The sequence below is a fragment of the Neolamprologus brichardi genome, chromosome 16, assembly GCF_056152115.1.
Source record: "Neolamprologus brichardi isolate AB-2024 chromosome 16, ASM5615211v1, whole genome shotgun sequence".
Taxonomy (NCBI): domain Eukaryota; kingdom Metazoa; phylum Chordata; class Actinopteri; order Cichliformes; family Cichlidae; genus Neolamprologus; species Neolamprologus brichardi.
Genome location: NC_142119.1, coordinates 17,179,632 through 17,196,816, shown reverse-complemented (window position 1 = coordinate 17,196,816; position 17,185 = coordinate 17,179,632). Strand labels below are relative to the sequence as shown.

Sequence of the window (17,185 nt, the reverse complement as noted above, 5' to 3'; positions counted from 1 at the left end):
TGTCATGTAACTGCTAAGAAAGCGTTTAATTTTTATTTGTGTTATTTTGCTTTGAATTGATTTGGATTTTTGAGACAAAGGGCAACAAAAGCTTTCCTTATATAATCAGTGACTGTGCTTCATATATATATATATATATATATATATATATATATATATATATATATATATATATATATATATATAGCAGAGATGGATTCTTTGTGTACACATGCACTGAGGCAACTTGTGGGCGACCGGGTTCAGGGGGGCGCTTTGGGTGCCTAGAAAAGCGCCATATAAATGCAATCTGGTATTACACATGCACTGAAGCAACTTACCTAAACACATTTTGTACCAGATCTGTATTCTGACATTAAAACTTATAATTTAGTTTTTCTTTTTGCTCTCCCTGTTTTCAGGAATATGAAGAGAATTCTTCGCTGCTTTTAGGCAGTTCTGACCCCAGAGGAGTGATTCATCCGAGCTGCTCCGAGGAGCTTCCTGTGCGTCTCCTAGCTAAGGCCCCTGGAATGCTGCATCACACGATACGTATTGCTGTATTTGGGAGCTCCCAGCCACCCCTGGTCAGTGGAAGTGCATGTGTGGGAGTGCAAGTTGTGTGTAGGTCTGAATACCGGCATGGTGCCTATTCTCTAATCCTCCTACTTCTGTTCTGTTTCAGGAAGTGGCCTTATCATGTATTGGGCATGGGCCACTAGTTCACATTCAAACCACACAGCTACACTTTGGCAAAATCCCAGTTCTGACGGACATTGGCAAAACCCTGCTCCTGTCAAACCACTCACCTATTCCAGCTCACTTTACCACTCCAATGGTACAAACACTCACCCAAGAAAATAAAAATACCATTTGTGACTTAGACAGGCAGGCGCATACTATTTACTTCATATCTGTCCAACCATAGATCTGTTCACGTATTGGCAGTCCGACTTTCTTAACTGCTGTGATTGATCAATTATCAGTCTAATTGGATATGTAATTTATAAGATAATGATTTTACTGCTATGGTAACTCTTGAAATAATTAGTTGCTGCTTAAATTTGAGAATGAGAATAAGGGGCTTCCTTTGCACTAGTCATTTTAAACCAAATTGTGACATTTTACCAATTTAGGTAGACTTTAATGATAAAATTATGTAGTCTCACTTTGGTGTAACATTTATGCACAAAAAATGCTGGTAACCTTTACTGTTGACTAGACTTCAACTTTCATCTCTTGCTCTCTCTTAATCTCTTATCTCTCAGAGTTCATTCATAGCAAACCTTTGCAACACAGTTATAGAAAATGCTCCCACTTGATATTTTCACCCATCACATTTTAGTGCTGGAACGACCTATTGGAGCTTCTACGCTGCTTTGTGTTTTTTCCTCAGCTCATGATGTTCACACTATGAATAGACTCAGATTTTTGTTTCTGCTTCCTTAGACCATCAGAAAGCCCTTTTGGCGTATTGAGCCCAGTGAGGGGGAGGTGCCACCATGGAGCCAGGTGGAGCTCATGGTCGTGGTGCATCTGAAGGATACAGTTCCGTTTGAGGGCAAGTTAGAGGTTTCCATACAGGACAGTCAGCCACTCACTGTCCTCCTGTCTGCCACTGGCACTGGCACTACAATTGTCAGTGACAGGCCTTTTGGTCCCAGCCTTGACCTGGGCACCCACTTCAGGTAGAAATCCCATTTTCATAAACTAAAATGGAGCTTTCCTAGTTATTAATTCCCGATGTAGAGGTGGATAATATGACACTGATACTATCCTTCGTCTTTATTTTACTTTGTAAGTCATGAAGCTTACCAGTACCACTTCAAGCTCTGCAACCATGGCAAGCGAGTACACCGGATGTACTGGAAGGTCGATACCTCACAGCCCACTGCAAAACTCTGCAAAGGTGGCACCTTGCCCGACCAAAGCTTCCTACCCCCTATCTTCACTCCTAAACAGAGAGATGATGCAAGACGTGGATCTTCACTCCCTTCCAGCAGGGAGAAGTTGATGGTTAGCCTCAGACCATCTCGTCTGGAACTTTTTCCAGGTGGCTCTGCTGACATGGTGCTGACAGTCTCTGCAGACTCCCCAAAGGTGAAATAGTTTTTTGCAAGTTAAAGGTTTGCGCATGCACTAAATGACATGATGTAGCATAGTAAGCAGCATAGAACATGTAAATAATGCTTCTTTTCGACAACGCAGGTTGTACGTGAACGTCTGGTGTGCTACGCTATAGTTGGGCAGCAAGGGTATCAGGAGAAAATCATGTCTGTAGACATTACTTGTCGCTTTGTGGCTCCGCTGCTCAGCATTTCCTCAAAGCAGCTGAACTTCTACATAAAGAAGGTTAGTCTTGAGCAAAAATTAGAAACAGTGCCTTGTCTAGAATAAATGCATATACTGAATGCTCTCTACTGTAATGCTCTGTAAGTTGTATGTATTTTTAAATATTATCTAAAGCCTAGTTAAAGGCTAAAGTTAAATATCCATAAGCTACAACTTTGATAGATAGCTATGTCAGTCTTACAGGTGTCCTTAATGCATTTCAAGATTCACAACCAAATGCCACATAGATGTTGTTTAGTTTAGGAATATTGTGACAGGATGTCTAGCATATTCCAAACTCTGTATAGTTTAGTGAAAGCATTTAGATTATTTTAACATTCAGATTTTTTGAAAATTACGATAGTTTAACCTTGTTAAATACATCATTAGCTAACAGTTAACAGCTAGTTGTTGGTTAAACTGCAGCAGCTTCATTCCTGTCCTTTATTGTGGTTCATTTAATTAAGGATTTGTATATGTGTTACAGGTCAAAGAGGAGAGTGTGCGGCCCCTGTATGAGAAGCTGATCTTGAAGAACGTGTCCTCTCTGCCTGTATCCATGAAGCTGTCGCTCATAGAACCTTTCTCTTTGTGTGAGGCCCCAGGGGAGCACAGTACAGCCACCACTAAGGTGCACATTATTGTTTGCTAGTTGTTTTCGTTTTAAGTTCCAGGAAAGCAGATTTCCTGGATTCTCACTATTCTGTGATATAGCCATGCATCAATGTATGTGAACATTTTTGTGGAAACATGTTGTGTTCTTACTGTCTTGTAGATGAGCTTTTCTCCAGATTAATGTTGTTATTTTGTTTTTGTTATTGTGTGTCATGGATATCTGTATGTGGTTGTGGGACTTCACTGTATGTGCACTTCAAACAGCTCCATTCAAGATATACAGATATAGTAGTTCAAATTAGGGCATCCATAATATGCAATTCGAATTTGAATTTGAGGAATTGCACTTTTCTGCAGTGGTGATTGAATGATCCTGATTAGACGGATAATTCTGATAAACTTGGGTCCTGTGGCAGAATTATAATAAATATTTTATTAAATGATTTCTTCTTCCAGGTGCCTGACCATGCTCTGTGAAAGAAGTGCTCTTACACTGATTTGCCCAATATACTGAAGTGCTATAACTCCAATAATAGTGTTGTGTATTTTTTCCAGTCTGTGGTTTTAGGCGATAAGTGTGAGGCTGAGTTGTGGGTATGCTTTAACCCAGCTTTCTATAAGGATCGAGTGTCACACAATGTGGATGAGGTAACTATGATACAGCCTCTTTTGATATATCATGCTGTTATCTTCTTTCAGTTGTGCATTTTTGAGCAGTGGCTTATTCACCTGGATTTACATTGAAATTAAATAGGCTGGATAGAAGTAACATTTACTTTTGTTTATTTTTTTTTTTACTCATTTAATGATCTAAAACTAATGTCTTAATTAAGCTATCAGATAATCCTTGGCTTTGAATAAATGTTCACTTACTAACATAATTTTTCCCTCTTTCTTGAAATGGTTTTCAGTATCTTGAGGTACATTACTTGGGACACCCACAGCAGGATGTAGTGGACCTGCATGCAGAGGTCCACTACCCCAACCTCGACTTCCCCTCCACCACTGTAGATTTTGACTGTGTGTTAAACTGCACAGAGACTCACAAAGTCATGACCATCACAAACTGTTCCCTGCTTCCTGTGTCCTATTACTGGACCTTTCTGGATGACCACATTAACAGCAGGTATAGTCACACAGAATCTGGCCAAACAGCATTAGAACATGTATCACATATATAAACCAGACACTGCAGTATCATGTTGTATAATTGTAAAGTGATTGTGTGGTAAGTCTTTTAATCCCAGTTCTGTTCTGTTTTAGATGTTATGTGGGTCAGAAACAGCCAGCCACATCACTTAAGAAAGAGATTATAGTGCTATTACTGTGTTAATACAGAACCTATTTGGATATTTATTTTGACCAAGTAGTCTAGTGTCAAGTTTGAGATCAAGTATCTGACAGCTAAAGCAAATCCACAACAGAATCATGTGTGTTTGTATAAACATGACCAAAACATTTCAGTGAGTTAACTAATTTCTAATATCTGTACTTGTTTTTAAAAAAAGAAATCTTGGATCTGTAAGATGCCAAAGTGAGGAAATATCCTAAATATTTTAAGTTCTCTTAAAGAGAGAGGAAATACAAATGAAATAACAGGTCCACTTCAAGAAGATCTTGAATTTGTTTGGGTTTTTTTCCACCAAGATGCTAAAAGATAATATCATATTTTTCCTTCTTTGCAGAGAAATTTTCATATGTTCCATTTATTGTAAGATTTCAATGCAGTGATTATGAAAAATATATTTTTAAGTTTAGGGATGCTTTATTTGACTATTTTGCTCTATTAGAAAAACAGAGATGCTGAAAGGAAAAAAGAAAAAGAAGCAGAAACTTTCAGAAAGTCAACAGGAAGAATGGAGGCGCTCCTCTGCAACTCTTTCACCTGCCTTTTCAGCTCCTCAAACCCCCCTGCTAGCTGCAGATCAACAGAGCAGCACACAAGGTTCTGTTCGTGTGGAGGAGGTAAGCAAATATTTCCATGTAGGTAATTTCTTCTTTTATTTCAGGCGCACAAAACATAAGCAGATTTGTTATCAAAAGAAACTAGTTACTTATGAATCTTTGCTAAAATAAAAAAAAAATAATCGTTTTAAAAAAAAAATCGTTTTATTGTCACAAGCCAGTTGTGTTGTGTTGCGGGGTTCCAAACAGATTACCAACAGTGCCCTCTGGTGGACAATCTATGCAACATGAATAATGGTTGAAGGGCATTTCTTCTGTCCCTTTTTTACTTTAAAATTTTCATAGTAGATTCATGGATGTAGTGAAAGTGAAAGAAGGCATGCAGAGGGTTGGTGACATGGTCCGCTGTGATGACGCTTAAAGCAAGCAGCTGAAAAAAAGAATAAATCATTTGGACTCTAGTTGCAGCTATGATTATGTTCTTCACTGATTCAATCATAGAGTATTTTTTTATAATCAAATTTCATTAGATTCTTGTCTATACATAAATAAATATTTTAAATATATTGTCCACCATCTTTCAAAACTGAGATTCAGAACATTGCTGAGAGTAAAACCTAAATAACATCTGGTTTTCTCGTTGTGTGTGTAGGTATTTGATATCTTGCCGACACATGGTCATCTGCAACCTGGGGATCAGCAGGCAGTCACGTTCTCTTTCTATGGCCACGAAAATATCAGCAGACAGGTGGTCGCGCAGTGCCATGTAGAGGACGGGCCTACATATGAAATCATTCTCAGAGGACACGCATCAGAAATCAGCTACACCCTTGACACCACCCATTTGGACTTTGGCCAGCAGGTGCGTATACAAGGCACCTTAATTCTTACGTTTCTTACGGGTATCTTTATTCCAGCCAGCTCCATCTCTCCAGTGGTTCAAAGTTCAAAGTGTAAGTATTTGGACTCTCAGCTTAAACACATTCAATTTAAAATAAAATAATGAAAACTACATTAAGGTACCAAATCTCAGATTTAATTTTAGTACCTTTATATTAATATAGAAAGAACTATGTGAGGATGGAGCAGTTTTAACATGAAGATAACGATAAAAGAGCTCCCATTTGACTCACAGCCTTATAATTCACAATAGTTTTCATTTAAACTGAGGTGCAAAGAGTACAAATTATTAAAGGTAATAATGAGAATACAATTCAAAACTGCTCAGATCCAAAGCATATTGCTTTGCAAATTGCTGTTAGACCCTTCAAGAAGTGAGTTGGGTTGACCTCTGTGAATGCCTAAGAAAGGGAGGAAGGGTCAAATGATATTCTGTGAAACATTCGAAATGACACCATGTACATCTCTCAGCTTAGTTTTGAACACTTAGAAAGTTAAACACTGTATAGAAAGACTTACATTTGCCATATTTCTATACACCAATCAGGCATAACATTATGACCACTGACAAGTGAAATGAATAACACTTTAAATTTTTTACATCATGGCATCTGTTAGTAGATTGGATTTGATTCAGAGTAACATGTTTTTGCTTACCCTGCTTAGGCCCTTATGTGTAAAACTATCCTTTCTCATATTTTCATAAACCTTAAGATTAAAAAAAATGTCCATTACGGTCAATGCTTTTTTTTTGAAAAACAAATTGTTTTCTCTACCAAATACAGTATACTCGGTCACTAGGTGGAGTACTTTGTCTGTTTGCAGTAAGACATGATCTTGACATGATCATTAATAAAAGTAAAGGTACAGTTAACTTTAAAAGGCAGAACAGTGTTTGCTCTCTCCTCTTAGTCTTTGTCCTTTGCTTCTAGCTTTTTCATTGTGTAGGTGAAGTTGATGTAACCCTGACAAATACGGGCAAGGTGGGCTTCAAATACAGTATACACCCTCATAGAGAGGAGGAGGAGGAAGGGGTTGGTGAGAAGGAAGCCCGGCAGATGAAGGTCTTTGAACATGAGGTCAGACCTGGTTGGCCTACAGTCATTCCTGCTCAGGTGAGCTTATGAGTTTGCCATTTCAATTGTGGATGTTCAAAGCTATTTTATCATGGAAAGAATGGCTTTCCTTATGTGTATGTGTGTGTGTGTGTGTGTGTGTGCGTGCGTGCGTGCGTGCATGTATGTGTGTGCGTGCGTGTGTGTGTGTGTGTGTTTGAGACAGGGTTACCTTGATGCAGGTATGGTACAGGTTCTCCGTGTACTCTACCTTCCGGGCATTCCTGAAGTGTTTAAGAAGAAGCTTCAGATGCAGGTGGCTTTCCTACCACTGGAAGAGATCACTCTGACCGGTGTGGGAGTGTTCCCCAGGATCAGCCTGAATTTACCACGAATCCTGTGTATGCACCCACACACACACACACATGCACAGAGATATGTTCAATCCAAAATCAATGAGCTAGAAGATGAATATTTAGCTCATTAAAATTTACTTTAAAATAGTGCTTTTGCTCAAAATAAATAAATGATTCTGCATCAGACAAAAGGGCTGAAAGTAGGACTTATAAATACATATGATTACATCAGTGTGTTACCATCTTATAGAACTATATAAGGATGTTGTCAATTATCCTTGTGAACTCACATTTCCCTCGTTTTCTCTTTAAACCAGTTTTGTTGAAAAGCATCAAGCTCAAACGGTCCATAATAGACCTCTATTGTGATAACAGTTCTTGAGACACAAATTCAACTTCTTATTTCTGCACTGTGATTTCTCTTACAGCGGAGGAGTGTTATAGTGACGTGTTACAGCAGGCCAGAACAGCTGTGGAGAAAGATGGAGTCAAAGAGAAGCTTATATATGAATTTACTGTTCGGGGAGGAGCAGCAACAGAGGCGACGCGCACACTCACAGTCAGTAACTTCATATATACTATGAAGTCTCACATATATTAGTGACACCTCACATTTTCTATAATTTTGTTGAGGATTAAGAAAAAATACCTATTAATATGTATGCTGACTTGATATTGTGGACATGTAGGGAATTTATGAGGATTTGTAGGGAAAATTAAGCACAAATAAAATCCCTTATTGCAGAGGTATTTACAGTTGTAGATTGGTAAGGTTTGTTTGTTTCCTCTGTTGAGTGTTTTTACCACTTCTTGCATCACCTGCTATTCTCTGTTCTCTCTTTGACCTCTAGTATGAAGATCTGCTTCACATGGAAATCGAACGATTGTTGGTCAAAAAAAATGCTCTTGCTGTGGCTAATAACGTGCTGGAGACTGAAGAATCACAAGAGTCCTTCAGAAAGTGGAACAAGCTAATAAAGTATGTAAACACAACTACACACATGCATTTTGGTGACTCTGTTTTGAAGTGAGAACTTTGTCAAACTGTGCTGGGGAATTTGTGACTGTTTAGCTTTTTCTACTTTGTGCGCTCTTGATACAATGTCATTATATCTCGTTGAAAGTTCACAAATCTATAATATAATTTATAAGATACTTAAGTTCAGTATACAAAGCAAAATTATATTTAGTAAAATTATAATACATATATTCTAAATGTTTTTACAGACTTTAGTCTATAACAATAAGTTATATTGCTAACATGCGTGTTTGTGCCCAGTGTTTTATTCTTATTATTTAAATCTTTTTCCCAGGTTCCAACTCCCAGAGTACATTCTGGATTTTGGTTTTGTCATTCCTGGCAAAGTCGTGAGTCGTGCTGTAAAAGTCAGCAATAATGGATCAATACCTGTGTCTTTCCATCCCACTAGCAAACATCTTGGGGACACAGGTAATGCAATGTCCTCCTACTTTTTCAGGTCATCATCGCTTTCTCTCTCTCTCTCTGTTAGACTAATTTACAAGAACAAAAGGAAAATAAACTTGATCTCTGATAACTCTAGAACAAAGATGAGGTAGCTGAACAAGTGACAGTTTTACCTAAAAACCTTAGATCGTTAAAGAAAGATTACAACAAGACACAAGGTTACAATCTTGGATGGGGATAGTTTGTTAAATGCAGGCAAAGACAACCTGTGTTTTTTAAAATGCTTGAAATAAGGATTAGTGGGGTTAGGTTCATTGGTGAATCTAAATTGTCCATAGGTGTGAATGTGAGTGTGAATGGTTGTCTGCCTCTCTGCATTAGCCCTGCATCAGGCTGGGAACCTGTCCAGGGTGTACCCTGCCTCTCACCCTGTGGTAGCTGGGCTCTCCAGCCCCCCTGCAACCTTGACAAGGATAAGCAGAAGAGAATGGATGGATGGTTGGATGGATGGAATAAGGATATGTTTGGAAGTGTATTTAAGACAACTGGCGCTGCTTTAAAGCAGCATCGAGTATTGATTTCTTATAGTTGTTTTTTCTAGCTTAGTGTGTTCTGAAAGAAGACAATAGAAAATGTAGATTTGTAGCAGTTTTGAAACCATCTTCATGTCTAAAGCTTTTGTACACAGTGGTAAATTTAAGTATTCACCTCAAGTAAAAGTATCATTTTTTAAAATTTCTCTTTAATTTAAATGATTTTAAAATAATTTATGACTCTTTTTGGTTCTTCACAGGTTTCACAGTAGACTTTGAAAGCATGAAGAACCAACCCCGTGATGAGACGAAGAGTTTCACAGTTAAATTTGACCCTCAAGGAGTCAACCTGGATTTGGGTTATACGAGTGCTATTCTCCCGATCCAGGTATACACAGGCTTACACCTGTACATGTCCACAAACTAAATTTGTGTCTTTTCACTCTCCCTCTATAAGTCATTTTGGATCTAAGATGATTTTCTTTGCTGTTACAGGTCGCAGGTGGTCCAACGGTGCAAGTGCGACTGTGTGCAGTGGTAACCATGCCAGCTGTCACCGTTTCCAGTAATACGATTCAATTTGACACTCTGCAGTGTGGCATGTGTCAGGTACACCATGATAACAATGGATGATGACTCTGTGAAAGTTCTTTTCTCTTCCTATTCCTTTCTCGTCTAATATTTAATTTCAAATACTTAGTAAGTCAAAAATTGCTGTGCCTTGAAAATATTTTCCAAGGCACAGCAAATTTCCCCCATTCTTTCTTCTAATTCCACCATAATAAGCAAAAAACAATACAAAAAAAGAGTACAAACAATATTTGTAGTGTATACAAAATTATTACAAAAATCAAGCAAACAATAATAGCGATTCAGTTTCACCATCTAAGTGTATAAATAAGGCTCAAATATTTATATTAACTCTCTGTCTGCGTTTTTTTGTTTTTAAGCTCTACTGTTATTCCATTGCATACTGTTTTTTAGATAAAAATTAATGATACAAAAACCAAATTCACAACTTTAACTCATATTTCATCTTTTTAATCCATCTTTTATATACTTTGTGTATAAATTGAATTTATTTTCTTCATTTGTGATTGGACTGAAAGATGTAGGTAGAATCATATAACCATCCACAGTCAGATGATACAGAGAACCAGTGGGTACTTTCATTCAAATATAGCACCTTTTAAGACAAAGATCACAAAGTGCTTCACAAAAAATCAATAAAAAATTTAAAAACAAAAACAGAATAAAGAACAAGGTAACTAAATGCAAATCAGAAAGATGAGTTGGGGTTTTTTTTATTATAAGAGACCACTGAGTCCACAGATCTAAAACTCAAAGGGAGAGACTTCCAGCGTCTGTGGCCCATTCTGGCAAAAGCGCTGTGTCCTTTAGTTTTCAGCTTGTATGATGTACAGTAACTGTGTCCTGATCAGAAGACCTCAGGGACCTCTTGGGGACGTATTGCTGCAAACGTTTAATGATTTAAGCTAGTCCTAGATATAAACCTAGTGGGAGTATCCCCCCACAGAGGGACAAAAGAGGAGTGAAAGAGGAGTGAAAGAAGCCATCTATGTCCACTGTGAGCGACCATCTTTGAACAGAGGCGGTGGTTTACGACACCAACTCTCTGCCATCTATAATCCAGTTTTGAGTTCCCTCCCCAGACGCCTTAACACCCACACACATCCTGGGCCATTTGACCTCAGGAATTTGCATGATAAGGTGGGGCCAGGTTTCACAATGAGCTCACCCGAAACCCTGGCTGATTGGGACCCACACCCAGTTTCACACCTTGGCTCAGGCGATTAGAGGATCATCAGGGGGTCCTTTTGTCCCTCTGTGGGGGGATACTCCCACCAGGTTTATATCTGGGACTCTCCACCATTTGACCTTAGAACTGAAGAAGCTTCTCGGATGAGAGGTGAAACGTCTTCAAGTAACTTAAAGAAGTCCAGACGCTTTTCTTTGCAAGCTCCTTTGACTACGATGACCTGGATGACTGAGAACCTTCACAGACTTATTTTTATGTATTTAACAAATATATTGGGTCTGCTACTTTTGTTAGTGTTTGTTTTGAAAACATTAATGGGTTCAAACATGTTTGAATTACAGTGTGTTCCACTGAGATGAAAAAAATATATGCAATTACAGTAAAATCTATTATTCAAAGCTAACCATATTTGCAAATTTCTCATCTCTATATGTCTTTTCTTGGACTTGAGCATCTTTATATAATTCACAGTCCTTAGTTATCATTACTGGGCCATGTTGCAGCCTTTCACATCATCTTTTATTTTAAATTTGCCTTTTTTTACCAGTTCTCCCTTTAATTCAAGTTTCTTCTGATTGGCCGTTCCTCACAATTAACAGTTTTGAACAGCAGGTAGGTACAGCTGTCAAGCACAGAGCTCTAACTGGGCTCACTGTGGTGCCCTCCTACATATGGTTACCAAGAAATCCGGTAAATCAGTGAATTGTCAGACCTATACATTCGAACCTTTGGTATTCTAAAGGCATGAGTAAATCTCTTTAATTGAAACCAGTTTTAACTTGCAGTAATGCGATGTCATTATATTTAATGACATATTGTTGTGCAAAATATAAGAATTTCTTTATAACCCAACAGATGAAGACAATACAGCTGCTGAACCATGAGTCTGTGCCGTGTCACTGGAGCATAGCTGAGGAGGTTAAGCCTTTTAAAAAGGTATGACTGTTGTTATTTTGTGGATAATATAAAAAATGGAATCCACAGGCCATCTGTGTCGTGCCAAGAAAGATATCAGATAGAGAGAAATACAATAAACGTGATGCCGGCATTTGTTCTCATTCTCGCTCAGATCGATAAGTTCCTGCCCCTCTACAAGCGTAAAAAAGCCTTGCAGGAGCAGCGTCCACCTCCAGTGGTGTTTGAGATGTTTCCCTCCTCTGGTGTGCTGTCCCCTGGTGAACGGGTCAATGTCCACATAAAGTTCAAGCCTGCTGATGGGGTGAACTGCTTTTAATATTAGAACAATAACTGTTAGATATAATTAGTAGCATAACATCATACTGCTTAATCATGAAAAAGTAGCAAAAGAACGTGATATAAAATATGACAAAAGACCTACTGTTTTGCTCTGTTTGTCTTTCAGTGCCCTTACAACAGACGGCTAGTGGTGCGAGTCGCTGACAGCACCCAGGAGGTGTTCATCACAGCTCAGGGTCAGGGTGAGGATCCACATCTCGAGTTCTGCCCTTCGGTACTCGAGCTGGGCCCTTGTCTCCCTGCCAGCACTGACGTTGAAGCTGAGGTTACAGTGAAAAACCCCTGTTCTTTCCCCATTGAGTTTTACTCCCTGGAGTTTGACACACAGTATCTCCAGGAAGAAGAGGTAGCACTTTTTTTCTATAGTTTCAGAAATATTGTTGCAAATTTACTTTAAAATGAAGTGCATGATTTTTAAAGGCAAGGCTACAAGTGGTGTAGTAATATGAAGAGATTATGTGATTTCCTTTTATTGATAAAATATGGCATGATTAAAAAGGCATCAGCGAAAGAGACAAAGTAGAAATGCTGTGCAATGCAATTCTGATTGGGTAGTTTTCTTCCACTACAGTTAATCTCACACAGCTTTCCTGAATTAAATTATTTGTTTTTGTCTTTTGCATTATGTAGTGTCTCTAATGAGACATTTTTCTGGGTTTTTAACTGCCCTCTCTTCTCATGGTCACATGCAGATTCTGCGTTTGATGCAGGATTATAAAGACAACAGTGTGTTACTACTTCCTTCACGTGTCCCGGGAGAAGGGCTTCCCTCAGAACTGCTGGACTATTACAAGGAGTATTGCTCCAAGATGAAAGATGAAGGTATCTTTAAAGATACCTAAGCAGCTATTGATAATATACACACAGTTATGTGAGCACATATTTGTTTTAATGTCTGTCATAATGTCACTTTTAATTGATCTGTGTGCCCCAGAGCTGAAGGCAGGTACGGGTCATGACGATCAAAATGAAGACACACAGGGAGGAAAAAATAAGCCTAAACTAGATGAAGACCACCCAGAAATTAGAACTACAGGTGTGAAACCACCTGAAATGTGTAAGTACATCAAGTTTCTTCTTTGTTGGTTCTCAGTCATCCAGGCTATGATCACCTTGAGTTGCTTTTACCTTGAAAGCAACAGGACTTCTTTGTAATGTCCTTTAAGATGTTTCACTTCTCATCTAGTAGTTCATAAAAAAATGCCATCAATTTTCAGACTTGTGTAATTTTCTTTGCAAACATTATTTTGCTTGTAAAATTAACATTTAAATTCAAATTTAGTTTTTTCAGAATTGACCAGATTGGCGAGCAGCAAGAGTCTAAGACAGTTCGAGATGACCCCTATCTGCAGAGCAGTTGCCCAACATATGGGTGTTGACCTGTCACCTGAGGCTCTGGTTGCACGCAACTGCAGAGGCATTGCTATTATCGTATATGGAGCCCCACTGACAGGTTTAAAAACACATTCTGCAATGAAAGAATTTAAATGACGATAGTGTATAAAACAATCATCCCCTGCTAGAGTCAGTTAACTTGATATAAAAGGTGTGTGTGTCTCTTTTTTTTCAGATAAGAGCAGCATAGCAGCTGCTCTGGCACTTCGGTATGGAGCAGCGTGCCTCTGTGTTGATGATGTGGTTACAGATATGCTTTTAAATGGCACTTCACCGGTTAGCCTGACAGCCAGACAACTCTTTCACTTTGCTGCTACAGAGCATGCTCAGAAAAATGCTAAGGAAGCTGGTAAGCTGGAAGCTAGAAAGCAGCTTGTGATGGAAAAATGAGTAACACCTTTAACTGGTCATTTTCAGTTTTAAGTAAGCGGTTAAGAGCTGGGCTGCAGCGTGATTTAGCTGTCAAAGGAAAAGAGGGTGCGACCTGGGCAGATTGCCAGTTTATTGCATGGTCTGAAAAAAGCATAATCTTTAAAAACCGTCCCAAAACACAGATACATGTTTTGAAATCAGAAAGGTTTTAATATGGTTAGAAAACTGAAATGAAATTATGAATTTATCGTTGGTGTGAACAGGTCCAAACAAAAGACACAGAAAATGGCCTGATATCAGGCAGCAATACCAACTCTTTATAGCCTGACTCTCACATCTGCAGCCAGGCAAACACAAAGAGGACAGAAGAGTAAACCTTCTCTATATGTGATTGTTGATTTTTATTAAACTGTTTTGTTTGTTTTTTCATTTAGCTAAACACATCTTAATAGTTGTACTATAAAGTGATGAAGAAAATGTACACAGCAGTATAAAAACTCACCAGAATTTAGAAAATGGTCTAAAAATGAAAATTTCCTTGGGACTAAACCATTAGAACCTACACTTACTGTATCCTCTGCAGTAAATTAAATGAAGCTTACCCCCGTCCTTAGAGATATTTAAGATCTTTTACAGTAAGGCAGGATACCATAGCAGAAGAGTAACTAAAAATTACCCACCTGCTACCAGGTCTGGTCACTGAGGAAACATCTGGATCAGGACCCACAGCACCTCTTGAAGCCTCCGATCCAGATTCAGTGCCTTTTATACTAAATACAGCCAACAACTGTGAGGACAACAGTAGTGAAAATGACTCCAAGGCTCCCCTGATGACTGAAAATCAACACATTGTCCATTGTCTGGTACATTTTCTCAAAGTATCTCCGTATCTGTTGTCTTTGAGCTTTTCACAGGACTTTATTTTGTTTGTTTTTACTTTTTCTTTCTGTTTTAATGTATTTCTTTTCTCTATGAATTAGTGGTCTGGTTCTTGCTTTGCAGTTAAATAATTCATTTAAATTTCATTTCCTTTACACCTCTATACAAAACTATTGTATAAACTGTGAATACAGAGTAATTGTTACTCATAGAAAACCAATTTATTTAGTGTGATTTTGCTTCAGGGAGGAGATGTGACCACACTGAGGAGTCTGTTGCCTGAGCATTTACTGGTTGATATCCTAGCAGAAAGATTTCAGGTGAGGTATTACATGGTGTAAACATTGTGTGTATATACAGAAACGTGCAAACTGAATAACTCTTAGCCAGTGCTGTGCATTAAATTGGCACAAATAAGGAATGTTTTCTCTCATGTTTCTCTATTTATTTTGTAATTCTCTCTAATGTTGGTGCTTACGTTGTGATTACAGTTAAGCGATTGTTATCATGGAATAGTGATTGATGGCCTGGACTCAGCGTACACTCGGGTTCCAGTGAGCACTCTGCAGGTTGTTCTCAAGGCCTTAAGTAGCCGCAAACACATCTATTTGGTCAACTTATCTGACTCTTATACAGCCCTGAAGGCCCGGGAAAGAGCTCAAAGCGAAGCTGAAGGTAAAATATTTACAGACAGAAATTCTTATACCTGTGAACAGAACTTATAGTTGTAATGTTTATGTATTGAATTAGATAAATGACCAAATCTGTGTGTGTTTCAGAGGCTCTGCAGAAGGAGAAAGCTGCCAGGGAGGAACAATGGCTGCAGGACATGGATGAGGAGGAGTATAATGCTCTGCCACAGGAGGTGAAGGAGCGTATTAACAAAAAACACAGAGAGGAATTCCGACAGCAGAAGTTCAGGTACTGACAATATTTATTTTTTTCAGCGAGGTTTTAATTTCTAGTTTTACCAAACTGCACAAAGTCAAAACTGATGTTTTAGCTTGATGAAATGGACACAGTCATCAATGGTATGATCAACATGCCTAGTGAGGGTCAGTTCTCTGGGTGAAAATGCCTTGTTGATGCCAGAGGTCAGAGGAGAATGTCCAAACTGCTTCAAGCTGATAGGAAGACAACAATAATTCAGATAATCACTTATTACAATCCAAGGTATGTAGAAAAATTGGGTCCATCCTGCCTTGTATCAAAGGTTCAGGCTGACGGTGGTGTAATGGTATCAGGGGTATTTTCTCTTGTTCCCTAAGTACCAGCTAAGCATTGTTTAAACACCACGCACACACAAGCCTACCTGATTGCTGTAGCTGTCCATGTCCATTCCTTTATGACCACAGTGACCACATCTGCTGAGGGCTGTTTCCAGCAGGATAACATACCATGTCACAGATCATAGAGCGTCTCAAACTGGTTTCTTGATGGTCTCCATGAAATTAATTTCATTTTACTCAAATAACTTTCCTAGTCACACAGTCTCTATCCAATATAGCAGCTTTGGAGTGAAAGCAGAATCAGATATGCAGCTGACAAATCTGCAGCAACTGTTTAATACTGTCATGTCAGTATGGATCAGGATCTCTGAGGAATGTCCCCAAATCCTTGTTTACTATGTTATGAAGAATTTAGGCACTTCTGAAAGCAAAAGGGAGCCCAACCCAGTGATAGCATTACATGCCTAATAAAGTCATCATAAATGATAAGGGAGGTACAGAGTGGTTAATCCATGGAATACAGACGATTAAATTAAATTTCATATTTAAGTTGTTAAGAAGAAAAAGAAAATATAAACACAAATTATGAAAAATAGCACATTGGACTGATTAAGTTCCGCAGTGAACACTTCCAGTTTTTAACATTCGTCTGAAAGGTGAATTTTTAATCAAAATGGCATATTCAAAGAATACAAACAATAATAAATAATAAATATGTAATATGTGCTTTAAGAATTATATCAATAATGGTTTAGAATATGGCATAAGCCACTATAACCACATTTTGAGGTATTTGATGTCATTCATTTTCTGATTAAACCAGTTATAGACTTAGATTTACTATATCTACCATGTAATAAAAGCCCTCATAGTCACTAGTTCTTGCTTCCTTCTACATCCAGGAATATTGTGCACAGTTTTATTTATGCTGAGCATGCACAGTTTCACTCAAATACCAGGAATATATTCAAGTTCAAATGAAAGTAACTAAAAACAATTCACTTGTGTGTAAGGGAGCAGATGGCGAAAGAGCTGGAAGAAAAGAGGCAGCAGGAAGAAAACCAAAGGTTAAAAGAGGTGGGTGGAAAGAAGGACATTAAAGAACCATCAAGGAAGAAGAGCTTGCTGGGGGCTAAGCAGGTCTGTATCCAGTCTGAAGACCAGCAAATACAG

At 38.4% G+C, this 17,185-nt stretch overlaps 1 protein-coding gene across 4 annotated transcripts in view; it reads left to right on the top strand.

The window, feature by feature from the left end:
- Positions 1-17,185, top strand: part of LOC102778690 (axonemal central pair apparatus protein HYDIN-like) — a 56,472-nt gene that overhangs the window by 10,504 nt on the left and 28,783 nt on the right. For 2 of the 4 annotated variants that reach the window (XM_006788117.3, XM_006788115.3), the window contains exons 17-45: positions 402-566; positions 665-817; positions 1,429-1,667; positions 1,782-2,079; positions 2,188-2,331; positions 2,798-2,941; positions 3,481-3,573; positions 3,837-4,051; positions 4,716-4,890; positions 5,483-5,692; positions 6,663-6,845; positions 7,012-7,186; positions 7,570-7,700; positions 7,993-8,120; positions 8,455-8,591; positions 9,361-9,488; positions 9,596-9,709; positions 11,736-11,816; positions 11,950-12,099; positions 12,244-12,483; positions 12,830-12,959; positions 13,072-13,194; positions 13,420-13,590; positions 13,708-13,881; positions 14,595-14,767; positions 15,029-15,103; positions 15,275-15,458; positions 15,563-15,704; positions 17,026-17,152. In XM_006788117.3, the coding sequence (XP_006788180.2) occupies positions 402-566; positions 665-817; positions 1,429-1,667; positions 1,782-2,079; positions 2,188-2,331; positions 2,798-2,941; positions 3,481-3,573; positions 3,837-4,051; positions 4,716-4,890; positions 5,483-5,692; positions 6,663-6,845; positions 7,012-7,186; positions 7,570-7,700; positions 7,993-8,120; positions 8,455-8,591; positions 9,361-9,488; positions 9,596-9,709; positions 11,736-11,816; positions 11,950-12,099; positions 12,244-12,483; positions 12,830-12,959; positions 13,072-13,194; positions 13,420-13,590; positions 13,708-13,881; positions 14,595-14,767; positions 15,029-15,103; positions 15,275-15,458; positions 15,563-15,704; positions 17,026-17,152 (4,602 nt within the window). The remainder of the gene's footprint in view (positions 1-401; positions 567-664; positions 818-1,428; positions 1,668-1,781; positions 2,080-2,187; positions 2,332-2,797; positions 2,942-3,480; positions 3,574-3,836; positions 4,052-4,715; positions 4,891-5,482; positions 5,693-6,662; positions 6,846-7,011; positions 7,187-7,569; positions 7,701-7,992; positions 8,121-8,454; positions 8,592-9,360; positions 9,489-9,595; positions 9,710-11,735; positions 11,817-11,949; positions 12,100-12,243; positions 12,484-12,829; positions 12,960-13,071; positions 13,195-13,419; positions 13,591-13,707; positions 13,882-14,594; positions 14,768-15,028; positions 15,104-15,274; positions 15,459-15,562; positions 15,705-17,025; positions 17,153-17,185) is intronic. The other 2 variants (XM_087829851.1, XM_006788116.3) reach the window with 2 other exon arrangements.